The 13159-nt window shown below is 34.9% G+C and overlaps 2 protein-coding genes across 3 annotated transcripts; one reads left to right on the forward strand and one right to left on the reverse strand.

Moving 5' to 3' along the window:
• Positions 1 to 934: 934 nt before the first annotated feature.
• Positions 935 to 4966, forward strand: LOC105158768 (protein IQ-DOMAIN 22-like). 2 transcript variants are annotated; one of them, XM_088885943.1, is made up of 4 exons: positions 937 to 1555; positions 3281 to 3481; positions 3833 to 3913; positions 4000 to 4966. In XM_088885943.1, the coding sequence occupies exons 1-4, from the start codon at positions 1130 to 1132 to the stop codon at positions 4768 to 4770; spliced, it is 1479 nt and encodes a 492-aa protein (XP_088742069.1). In that variant the 5' UTR covers positions 937 to 1129; the 3' UTR covers positions 4771 to 4966. The 2 variants fall into 2 exon arrangements, with proteins under 2 accessions (XP_088742073.1, XP_088742069.1); XM_088885947.1 differs by lacking the exon at positions 3281 to 3481 and having other exon boundaries at positions 935 to 1555.
• A 4060-nt stretch (positions 4967 to 9026) lies between these two features.
• LOC105157509 (RHOMBOID-like protein 2) lies at positions 9027 to 12857 on the reverse strand. Its single transcript, XM_011073914.3, has 5 exons — positions 12331 to 12857; positions 10400 to 10563; positions 10042 to 10205; positions 9582 to 9832; positions 9027 to 9420 (listed from the first exon to the last, which is right to left on the reverse strand). Exons 1-5 carry the CDS (start codon positions 12630 to 12632, stop codon positions 9309 to 9311), a joined length of 993 nt encoding a protein of 330 aa, XP_011072216.1. The 5' UTR covers positions 12633 to 12857; the 3' UTR covers positions 9027 to 9308.
• Positions 12858 to 13159: the final 302 nt, after the last annotated feature.

Genomic DNA, 13159 nt, shown 5'->3' on the forward strand with positions numbered 1-13159 from the left:
CAACATAATAAAAGCTACATTTTTACCTAAAACGCAAGTTTAGTCCGTTCGATTACAGAATCAAACGGGCACTATGTACGATAAATGAAATAAAATTAATTGATAAGAATGATATTAGCGCCAATGAGGTTTAGTTGGTGAATTTGAGGCTTCATAGTCAATAGATTATGGGTTTGAGTCCCACCTATGTAGATATTAATCTAATGTTATATTAGTTGTTTGTAACTTAGTTTATTGGAATAGTAATTGTTGGTTAGTTATACGTACTCGATATTGTAATTCGGATATATATTGATTGTTGATAATTAAAAGGGATAATTACACTCGTCGCCCTTGAGATTTAGTGTAATTACACGTAAACCCCATATAATTTGAAAAATTACATCTAATGCCCTTGAGGTATGCTTTCGTATAGTAAATAAATCTTGATGTTAGTCAAAATTCATTAAATTTATTGATATTAATAAAAAAAAATGAATGAAAATAGATATTTATTTTTGATTGACTTATTACTGACTTATTGAAGGTCAAACAATTTTTTTCGAACTAAATTACCCTTATAATGGTAGAAATATATAGCTCCTCACATGCATTAACACGTAATGACGTATGAGTGTAATTTGGTCATAAAAAAATTTATTCAAATTACTATAAATCAGTAGGAACCCAATCTGGGCAAATACAGATCTTTTTTCTGATTTTTTTATTATTATTATAAACAAATTCAATAAATTTTGACTAATGGAGGGATTTATTTGTTAGATAGAAGCAAACATCAATAGAGTATATATAACTTTTGACTAATGGGGGGACTTATTTGTAATTCATTAAAAAAAAAAAAAAAGAGCAGCCAAGACTGACAAGAAACAATGACAAGTAAATAGCAGTAGTAATAATAATAAGACAATATGAGTAAGATTAAATAAGGCTCATTATTTGTTAGTAGGTACACTCTCCCATATAATAAATGCCTTTGCTCTTTGCTAATCCCAAGTTTACAAGGGAGCAACAAGAAGAAGAAGAACATGTAGAATTCCCACCATTTTTGCTTACTCTCTCTCTCTCTCTCTCTCTCTCTCTCTCTCTCAAACATGCTCTCTACTTCAAGCCATAATCGTCTCTAACTGAAATGGGCAGAGCTTCCAAATGGTTCAGAGGCTTGTTGGGCTTCAAGAAGTCCGACCCGAATCCCAATCCGTCTCAGAAGCCACCCCCCAAGAAGAGATGGAGCTTTGCCAAGTCGAACAAGGAAAAAGATCGCCGCAGAGCCCACAACGGCGTTGTTTCCGGCGGAGACAACGATGACGACGCTAGCAAGCGCGCCATTGCGGTGGCCACTGCCACCGCCGCGGTCGCCGAGGCTGCTGTGGTGGCTGCTCAGGCAGCCGCTGCGGTGGTCAGGCTCACAAGCAGTGGAGGGAACACTTCGGCGGTGGGGAGTGGTGGTGGTGGTGGTTTGAACTCTGCGGTTTGCGTTGGTCAAGGTGGAGGCGGTTACGGGTGGCGGGAGGAGCGGGCGGCCGTTACGATCCAGTCTCATTTTCGTGCTTATCTGGTTAGTTTCTGTATATACACAAGTGTGTACATACATGTTATGCTATCGCCATATTTTACATATTCATCCTTCGTTTTCACTTAATTTTCGGAGTATTGATCAGCGATTCACTCTGTGTTGTGGGCCTAAATGAGTTCTAAGTTTTCCTTGTTTGTTTGTTTTTCTTTTTTCTTCGGGTATCCATAATTTTCTAACAGAAGCTGTGGGGCTAAGAACTGAACTGTTAGGCTGAATGAATAGATGGGCAATTTGTTTCCACTCTTTACTCTTGAGCTGTTTGCTGGGTTGTTTTTACGTGTTCGGCGTAAATGCCTTTGTTTGGTATGGTTGTAAAAGAGAAATTCTTGAAGTTATACACCCACAAATGTGTATCTTTTTATTTCTGTATATATGTATAGATCATGAAGTGGTGGGTTATGGTTTCTTGGGGTGGGGGGTGGGGCTATAATGAGGTGATGATGTGGGGTGGGGTCAAAAGCTAGGCTGAAGCCGTGTGGACCAGGGAGAAATCTTGTGTAGTAATTTTGATATCAAGTGCTTATTTCAGTTATCCGTGCAAGTGTTGTGGTTGGGGTGGAGTTTTCGTGTACCTATTGGAATAATCTGTAAATATGTAGTCAAAAGTTGATTGAAATAGTTCAAGTATATGTTAATGGGTTTTGACGTTTTGTCCACAGTTGCTGGACAGGTGATGCTAACTTTCCTTCATCTTATTTTTGATATTGGGTTTGGAAGCTGAAAAGAATGAAAATTTTGGAACTTTCCCTTTTTTTTTTTTGTGTTTTTATTTCCGGTTTTCAGTTTTTTGAACAGAAATTAAAGTGAAAACATGTGGAGAATATTGATTTGACACCATGTTAACACAAAACATAATTTCATTAACTAATCCAAACATATTCTCATTTGAAGCGAAAGTGAAAATACTTGTTTTCCACTTGAAACTGAAAATGAAAACACAAACAATAACTCGAGAAATTGTAGTTGAGCTTGACTAGAAGTTATGTGGTATCGTTCTCTTGATTAAGATGAGACCGTGGTTCACTTTCTTTATTAACTTGAGGGCAAGGACTCAAAGCAGGTGGACTAATCTTTGAGGAATTACCTTGGAAACTTACCTTGTAATTGAAATTAAAGAAGTTCCATGAAGCTTGTTACCTGAAATTTTCAAGTAATTCCCTCTACTATCTTAAGTTATAATTTCTTACGCTTACGCATGGCTATTTGTATAGGATAAGAGGGGACTTTTTGAACTTTTTTAAGCATACTGTTGGTGATGGGTAAAACTACAGTAGTTCCAGGAAAGTTACATCTCAACAAAAAGTTAACTAGGACAGACATCTTTGAGTACCCTTCAAATCTTTGAAGAGGGTTTCTATTCCTTTTAGGATGAAAGGTTGCTATAGTTTGATCTCTTTGTATGCTTTATCAAAGCTTCTTGGGTTAACTTTTTCCTTACCTTTTGAGTGTTGGTGTCTTGTTATATGTCAGGCTTTTACCCTGAGAGGAATTCAAAAGTAATCAAGTGAACTTTTCATGGTTTCGGTGTAATACACATGGCTTCATCATTTAGTGGTGAATCTTTCACTCTAGTTTAATAAAGAGCCATTAAGTGCTTCCTTGTACTAATTCTACCTTACTTGATAGAAACATCGTCATTTTTAATATCTTGGATTTAATTCTGTGATTTGGGTTTCGTCCTTTTTCCGTTTATGACAAAATATGTAGTCAAGACGAGCTTTACGGGCATTGAAAGGATTAGTCAAACTCCAAGCGCTGGTGAGAGGTCACATTTTGAGGAAACACACTGCTGAGATTCTGCGACAGATGCAGGCAATTGCCCGGGTGCAAGCACGAGCTCGGGCTGGGCGAGCTCTGATTTCTGAAGCCCCACATTCGAGCATGAAGTCTGCTCACTTCAACTATGTAGTAAGAGATATAACATTCATTTTCCCTGCTAAGAGTATAATTAAATTCGATGATTGGGTGTCTGAATGCTGGAATATGGAGTAAAGTGAAGGGTGGACCATTCTTGACCCTTTGATTTCTTAGCACTAAAATATATGCAGAGGAAAAAGCTGCAACACTTTTTGACATAAATATGAACATGCCATGTGAAAAGATACTCGTGCGGATCTTTATGGTGGAATTTGCCACACATGCTGCTGCAAGTATATATATAACTTTGGCCTTTTTTTTCACTAGATGAGAGTGTTGAAAAGCTTATAGGTTGTATTGATTGAGGTACTGATGACAGCATAAATTGCTTTGAACTCGTAGGGCCCAACAACCCCTGAGAAATTTGAGCCTACGATACGGGCCAGGAGTACCATGAAGCAGGAGCAGCATATGATGCTCAAGGTTTGTTTTGATCCTTGTCTCGGAAGATTTCTAGTTTGTCGATTCTTGTACCATACACCTCAGCACAAATTGATGCTAAAATGCAGAGAAATGGTTCAAGATTAAATGGCAATTCCATCTATGATCCAGAAAAGTCACAGTTGAGTCGTCATCGAATGGACAGAAGAACAGGTGAAAGATCATGGGAACAAGGATCTTTTACTAGAATCATCCCCATGGACGACGAAAGAACCGACAAGATTCTTGAAGTCGACACTGGGAAACTACACGTCACTCCCAAACATAGAAGCATCTTTCACTCTTCTCATCTAAGCCACAGCTCAGAACAATATTCTCAAAGCTTTTCTACATCAAAGGACTCAACAGCCCGCCATACGACAGCAGTAAGTCCATTATCTGGTGAAGTCCAATCCCTGAACCGTCTTAAGTTTACGCAAGACACAGATGAAAGCCCGTTCTGCACTGCTGATAACAGCCCACAATACTACTCGGCGTCATCCATGGGCGGCAGCTCCAAAAGGGGAGCATTTACCCCTACAAAAAGTGATGGTTCGAGAAGCTATCTAAGTGGTTACTCCGACCACCCAAACTACATGGCTTATACTGAGTCATCAAAAGCTAAAGTGAGGTCCCTCAGTGTCCCAAAACAAAGACCTCAGTACGAGAGATCGAGCTCGATGAATAGATATTCTGTCCATGCATGCGGTGAGTCGAGAACCAACACACAGAAGGTTTCTGCATTGCATGCCAACTTCACCAACAAAGCTTATCCAGGATCTGGCCGCTTGGACAGGCTCGGAATGCCAACTAGAGGAGACATTTCTGGTTTCAGCGGTGGTCATTGGCACAGATATTAGTAACTCGCCTTGCTACTTTCTTTTCGATACAACTGATTATGCTAACTAATGTGGCCGGTTAAGGTTTCTATAGTCTAGGTTACCTTTGTTCTAGTGTTGATGGTGTGGATTAAAGTTTGGTTGGATGCTGAAAATACCACGAAAACTATGTTTTGCTGATGTAAACTGCAAAGGGATTGCATCTGTGCACAGTATACACTATGGCTGATAAACTCTTGATGGCAATGCTGTTTTAGAACATGAACTAAATGCTCAACGAGGTGAAGTTTTTACCAGAACCCGGTTTAGTCACGTTAAACTAATTATATTTCAAGAGCTATAAATGCAATTCTTGTTTGATCATTTTATACAAATCATTGCAACGTAACGTAGTCGCACTAGATTTTGCCAACTATTTTCAAATTAGAATTTCTCATAAACCGGTTGATTCCGATACCAAACATGCATATCAATCTTTGAATATCTTAACTAACATGCATATCAATCTTTAAATATACTCCGTAAGATGTTAACATTAAATATTTCTTCTTTTTAAAAACATAAATTCTTAAATGAAGTGGTCGTTTAATGATACTAATCCAAGTTGGGATCAGAATGAGTACTTTGTTTGATCTTTATTGTAATATGAGTACTATATTGATGAGTAAATTGTTTTGACACACGATGGTTATCAAGAATCTAAATCTTCCAAATTTATTGCGGCCTTATGATCCCATATTTGGGAATATGCTGATAGGGATGGCAAGCTTGTACTACCACCATATTTCTGTTTTTTTGGTTTTGCCCCCCTTCAATTTTGGCTGTTTGATCCAACTTTTATTGTTCATTAAAGCTGTGAATTTGAATTCTTGGGAGAAATTATAGTTTCAGAAGGAACAATAATTTTGGTGTATTTATTGATAAGCCCACCAGCTGTGAATATACAATCATGGAAAATTTCAAATCAAATCAAGTTGGACTGAATTAAATTAGTCATAAGTGTTAGAAGAATAATGAACAAAACATAAGTAAAGTCAATTTTGACTTGAAGTGTGGATAAAGCACACTTCTCTTAAACTGATAATTGCTCCCACTATAAGTTGCTATGGAGTTGATATGATAATTCACTTTTGGGATACAGAAAATTCATTAAAATCTGCGAATAACAATTTCAAGACTTCTATTAAGAACCGACAAAAAACTTATATATGTGAATATAGAATTTAGGGGATAAAATATGTTATTTGACACTTAGTGTTTATAGGCATTTTGAACCTTTTTTTCGAATCATTGCAATGCTTAAATTGCTCATTGGTTCACAACCATTGCAATGTTTGGTAGAAAAGCTGCATAATTCTTTCAAGCATTGTAATGTTTGACATTTTACAGAAAAGGTGCATAACTTCTCAGAAGAAAAGTCACAGTCACATTTCTTGCATTTTTTGTTGGGAAATTTGAAATTAAATTTTTATAAATTAAATAAAAATTAATTTCAAAAATAAATAAGTATAATTATTTATTTTGTTTCAAGCAAGTGCCGAGTGTGTGTATATATATATACATAAACTTATTTTCATTCCCTCCTAATTCTATTTTGAAACTTGAAGAGACATATCTCATTATAAATCATTTTAGATTTATTAATTCTTTCTATGTGGGAGGTATTTTTATTTACAAACTATTTTCATTAATCCCCCACTTAGCTTGTAATATAACGTATTCACAAATATTCAACTGTGTTGACATGTCAATTGAACTTTTTGTTAGTACAAATATTTTAAAGTTAAAATGAAATCAAGATGATCGTAGCTTAAATCGAAATTTAAATTGCTTTAACAAAAAATATCATACGCATGAACATATAGTTTTCTGATCAGTCATTGAAAAACTTTAGCACATATATATGACATTGCTCTCCATCCTAGTGTCATGAACCTTATGTTCATATGAACACTTACTATGTGATTGATCACTTTTCTTGAACTGTGTATCAATATAATAATAAGTATATTACACTTATCATATGATTAATTCAAATCCGTCCAATCGAGGTCAGAGTTTAGAATTTCTCTACAGTCGTTGCCAATATACATAATGTATTATGGTTTTGGTATTTCACATTTTATCCATATTCGAATTTAGATGAGTTTTAAATGAGAGTTGTAAGTATGTTTCTTTTGGTAATTTTCATTTTTAGATCAATGAATAGGTGCGGGGTAAAGTGAAATTTTAGCCCAAATCGAGGTCGGTTGAACTTGAATTAATTGTATGGCAAATGCAACATGCTGTGTGATTGGTGTACAGTTAAGAAAAAGTGACCAATCACATATCAAGTATGATTAGTCACTTGCTCTGTGATTGATTCGATTCAGCCAAACCTAATCCGAATAAGAATTTTTTCGAGGTAAATGGGTTAAATCATTATAGTATTCTCTCGTAATATTAATGATTTAGGTGAAATTCCCGAAATATAATAAGTGATAATATGTTCAAAATATATTATTTAATTACTTTTTAATTAGTAAATCAAGAATAAAATAATAATTGGGTTTACGAACAACCTATTCCGAAACTGAGGTTTAAGTGAAATTTCCAAAAATCAATTGGGCAGATGTAATAAAATTATTTTCAGAGGATCTAAATATAATTAACTCAAAATTATCTTTGATACTATTTTATACTAATACGAAAAAGAAATGAACTTTCCAAACTCGCAAGGTTTGTAACACCATTGCACCAATATTTTTGTTGTGCCAATAATACTTTTAAATTAATTTTTTTTTAAATACTAGCTATTGTGGCATGTCATTTCTGTGTGCATATATAAATAATTTTTCATACTTTAAAAATATTATAAATAAAATTAAAAATATATAAATCAATACATTATATAAAAAAAAATAAGAAAGAAAGAAAAAAAAAACTAATTTATTAATTAATGCAAAATTTAAAAAATTGAATAAGTGAGTTATCTTATTAGTCGAATGACATTTTTTATTTTACAAAAAATTGATACAACGGTGTCATTAATTGTCATTTGTGGGTGTGGATGACTTTTATTTTTTATATTAATATAGGTGATGTGCTTGTTATACCTTTTATTATTATTTATAATATATTTCAAAGTGTGAAAAATTATTTATTATACGCATGCAGGGATAGTATGTCAGGACGACTAGTACTATTATAATGAAAAGATGTGCTGTAGACACAAATTTGATGTTTTTCACACTGCTATATCAGTTTTTTGTAATGTCAAAAATGCCCCTCAATTGATAAAATATTCAACTTTTCAATTTCACATTAATTTAATCCCAATTAAAACATTGAGAGCGTTTGCGCAAACTTCATAAAAAGGCTTTTGGGTAAGAAAAGTACTTTTGAAGTGTTTGAGATGACAACTTCTTTTAAAATTACTAAAAAAGCACTTTTAAGCCAAAAGTTAGAAACACCTTCGGGGGTGCTTATAGCTTCTTTGACTTTTTTATAAATAAATTCAACTATCTTATGGACTATGTAACCCTCACTACAATAATGTCAATTCGATTTTATGCTTTTAATTTATTTTAAAAATTGCTCATCTAAAATTGACGTTAGAATTTTCAAATAGTTTGAATAATTTATCACTAACAAAATTTATAAATTCACATGTTTAATATTTCAAGTGTTTTATATTTTATTTTCCATATTATTGGATATTATTCCTATATCATATAAAAATATAGATTGTATTGCTATGATTAATTGACAAATATAATTTTTTGGCAATCATACATGGTTATTTATTGTACACAAATGAACAATTATTACAAAGTGGAAACATTATTGAATTAAATATTCATTTTTTTCATTAGTATTCAATGTTTTAATAAAATAAATAATAAATATTTATAAAATTAAATATGAGATATATTAATTGAAATAAAATTTATTATTTTTTGAGAAAAATTATTTTTATTAAAAGACAATTGTAAATATCAAATAAACATAGTATCTTTTTAATGCAAGGACAAAACGGTTTTTAATCAATTAAGTTTATTTTAAAAGTGATTCTTTTGCAAATACTATCTAATTTAACTTTTATGTGCTTTTCATTTTTTTGACAAACGCAGGAGCAACGGGCCACGACTGTTAGTAATTTCAAAAGACAAGACATCACTTAGTCATGTCCCAGTAGAAAATTGAACATCCACGCACTCGTAAGTGTAACTTCTGCATAGGCTAATGTGTGTTAGAATTCAAAACCAGACACACACTTCATATATGAATCCATGAGATGAAGGGATAAAAGTAATTTTATTTTCACATATACAGAGCAAAAGTCTGGAGGAATCAATACAAAAACAACCTTAGAATACACATTCTTGATATGTTGAATACAACATCGGCAAACATATCAATATCTATACTTACTATGCATGTACACGAGAAAGCATATGACATGTTAGGACATAAAAATAATGATAATTTTCTATGTCGAAAAACACAAACCGGCAGAGTCAACAAGATGGCAAAAAGTATAGAAACAAAGCATTGAATCGTGTCGAAATTGAAATAGATCAGTTGTTACAGCTCCATCTTGATGTCGGCACACAGCTTAGGAAATGACACCAGCTACATTTGTCGTTTGCGTTTTCTCCCTTAAACAGCATCACCAGTCCCACCGTAAATCTACACAGTTTCAAAGTGTAAGAATAAAATGCACTGTAAGTATCGGTTCATTGTAGTGAAACCAAGAGTTGGTTCCTATTTTAAAAATAACGCTTGATTGTTTGGAAAATTGCTGATATGTATATGAAGGGGTTGTCGGGCAAGATTAACTGGAGACTTACCCGACGATCAACAGAATAGTGGCTGCAATCCAGAAAACGTATTGGTAAACTGTGTACTTGGACTTCAGCCGAGTAGCAGCCGGACGATGGCGGCTTTCCAGCCAACCAAACTGGGGTCGGACCAGTAGTACAAAGCCGAGGAGGAAGCCGGTCAAAAACCCTCCGATATGAGCAAAGTTGTCGACATGTGGAAGAATTCCAACGGCCAGGTTAATTGCGATGATCACAATCAGAGTAAACAGAGCTGCAGCCTGTTGGGATGACATGATTTTAGAAATTCTATTACGAAATTCCATAAGTTTGTCATAAGATGTCCATAAACAAAACACTAAGCATGCTTGGTAGAACGATGTTGATGCGCGTTATACTGAAGATGTTCGCCTCGGAAGTTTGCAATTATGTCGATGTGTTTAATAAAGATAGGGAAGAACGGTTGTAGATGTGTAGCTGCGGACTTTACCTTGTTTGTGTAAATAGTCCAATTGGTGAATAACTCCGACAACATAGCTCCAAGAAGTCCGAACAGAGCACCAGAAGCTCCGACAGAGATGCTCCTTTGAATGAAAAGGGAAGAGAGTATGCTCCCACCAATACCCGACAACAGGTAAATTACCCCGACTCGAACTGCATCGTACAGTTCAGAATAGTATAGGTTAGCGGAAAAGTAAATGAAAAATTGAGAAATAAATGAATGATAAATGCTCCAACGATTTCCACTACAGCATAAACTCCCATGAAGAGAGACTGAAATGGTAGCATAACTAAAATGATATTGGAGATGTGAAGTTTCGCTTCACAAACTAACTCAAAATTCTTACTGAACCCAAACTGCTGCTCTAGGCGAATTCCAATGAACACCAAGCTCAGCATGTTAGCAAGTAAATGAATAACACCAGCATGCAGCCATATACAAGTAATGAGCCTCCAGGATTGATTGTGGTGCACTATCTTGTCCCATTGAAGAGCTCCCAGTTTTTCCAGTCTGCAAAAGCAGATGTGAAATTAGTTATCCTTTCCCGAAGATGCAGATGATACTCTTTAATTTCACGAAACCATTCATGCTAAAACTCGAGCAAACGACCCCAAACACCCCGAGCGCCGTACAAAAATGACAATTAACAGAAACTTAATAGCAATTACATGTTTATATCATTATTATAGAACAATGACCCCTTTTCTTATCACTACGGCTATCCAATCTCCAAACAATGAAAATTTCTTGCAACCATGCAACGGGATGAAATCTTGTGGGGAAGGCTGTAGTAAGCTCTCCAAGAAGATGAGGTGCAGTCGAAGGCTCCTACTTTATACAGATATTGCGCAGAGTCAATTATAAACTTTTCGGTTGGTTTTAAAAGAAAGGAAATGCAATGGTTTGGATAGAGAAGGAAACCAAAAATAGCATGTGTGTGTGTGTGAGAGAGACATATAGGAAACTGTTGTTTCCTTCAGCCTATATACATAATATCTTCGTATTGCGTACATCTGGAGTTTAATATCCTTTACAATCAAATATAGAAGCAGATGTCTGGTACCAGCAGCTCTTCAAACAAAACAAAAAGTCATGAAACGACTTTCCCGTCTATAGTGGAAATGCCATAACATCTACTGCGGACCAAAACTCTTGCGAGCTTTCTGAACATAACTATTGAATATGATCGGCTGAAAGATTTATGTCTTGATTGAAAAATATATGCTATTTATATCATTTGCCAACATTAAATTGCAATCTGGTTCTAAATGTAGGTAAATCTGCATTACTATTTGCATGTCAAAAGGAAAAGAATGTCATTCAATTAGTAGAAAAATCGAAAACATATTTCTGTTAAAGAAAGAACCTTTGACTACTTAAAATATTGGAAACATCAACAGAGAAATAACGACAATTCTATCCATCACACGATACTATACCTTTAAGACAAAGAAAGACCCAAATAAGCGAGAATGGGAATGATGTCGAGGCATAGTAAAAGTTCAAAGTTCAACATCCCAGAAGATCAAATTGAGAATGTTAAAGAAATTGCATATAAGATTAAATCAATCATCCAGTCTGCAAAGCCACTGGTGATTGAATTCGAGTAGACAATGAATGTGTAAATAGAAATTCTTGCATTAGTGAACTTTCAAAATTTGACAGCAAAACCCCCATCTCCTAAAAGTAAGCTCGGGAATCTTAAAAATGTAGTCCTGAATTTGAATGAACAAGAAAGTCAAAAGTCTGTATGAAATCCTAACAAAATTGTCGATGAGATAGTGGAAATATTCAACTTAATATCCTTCTGTTTGAAGTAAAATCATAAGAAATCACAAGTTGCTCATAGGAAGTCCTACTGTCCAATTATCAAGTTAACATCAAACAAATAAAAAATTGTGAAGCTAAACAAGAAAGTCACCTAATCCCAAAACTAAGAAGCCCACGACCAATTCTCAGATCTAAAGAGTCTTAAATTCAACCCCAAACATAAAGCAAAAATCAATCCCAAATCAAGCACAAAAAAGGGCAAGAAATTAACACACAATGTCTCTTCAATAACTCTAAAATTATACACCAAATTCTGAAACAAAGGACCAGAAAAGAATACTGAAATTGGAAAATCCCAGAAAATATTTCTGCTTATCATGATCAGCGTACTGATAAATTTGCCAAAATAGTGGACAGGCAAGACCCACATAATAATTCCCACCCAAAAAAGCATGAAAAATTCAAGAAATCAGCAATCATTAAAAGAGGTAAAGACAGAGACTTTACGTTGAGGAAGAGGGGCCAAAGAGAGGGTTTTCCCTGAGGGGCTGAAAAGAGAGCCTCCCAAGAAACCTCGCCACACAATTCCCTTGAAGCCCATTATGATTCTTGGGACAATTATTGACAAACATGATGACCACAAACATGGCAACGTTTGCCACAACAATCATGGGCACCAGCCATGAAGTCCACTGACTGTCTGAATACCCCATCTCATATGCTCCTCCTGCATAGTAAGTTTGTGGGTAGCTCTGGTTTCTGTTCTTGGGCGCCCCACTACCCCTCTCCACATCTCCATTCCCCATCATTCTTATTTGCACTGTATATCTCTACAATATACCTACTTTGCAGCTATACTATGTATGTATATATATCTATATGTGTGTATGTGTTTAATGGGAAGAGTGGCTTGAGGGGAATGCAAGAACTGGTGTGAGAGAGAGAGAGAGAGAGAGAGAGGTCTGCGACAGTGGTGAATATTTAGAAGACTGCTTTTGAGTTGGCTGTCTTTATCGAATTGGTGCACCATTTGTTTTTGTTTGGTAAGGAAGGAGAGAAGTTACATCTTATGCTTACTTCTAAAAAGCTCTTCATTTTTCATGCGACTTTTGAGAGTCCAATCTTCATAATTATTTTCTCTGCCCCACATTGCAAAAGTTTGGGATCAGTTCATTATTTTTTCCAAATTCTCCGACACAGTCCCATTCTCATAGGTTTCACCTCTTTTATGTATTTACCGTTTGATGAATATATGTTAATCATACTTATATACATATACTGAGGACGCGGTTCATCTTTATAAATTATATTTAATTTTAGTCAGTTTTTTTCTAAT

Source organism: Sesamum indicum, linkage group LG1, assembly GCF_026168435.1.
Source record: "Sesamum indicum cultivar Baizhima isolate 11 linkage group LG1, ASM2616843v1, whole genome shotgun sequence".
Taxonomy (NCBI): domain Eukaryota; kingdom Viridiplantae; phylum Streptophyta; class Magnoliopsida; order Lamiales; family Pedaliaceae; genus Sesamum; species Sesamum indicum.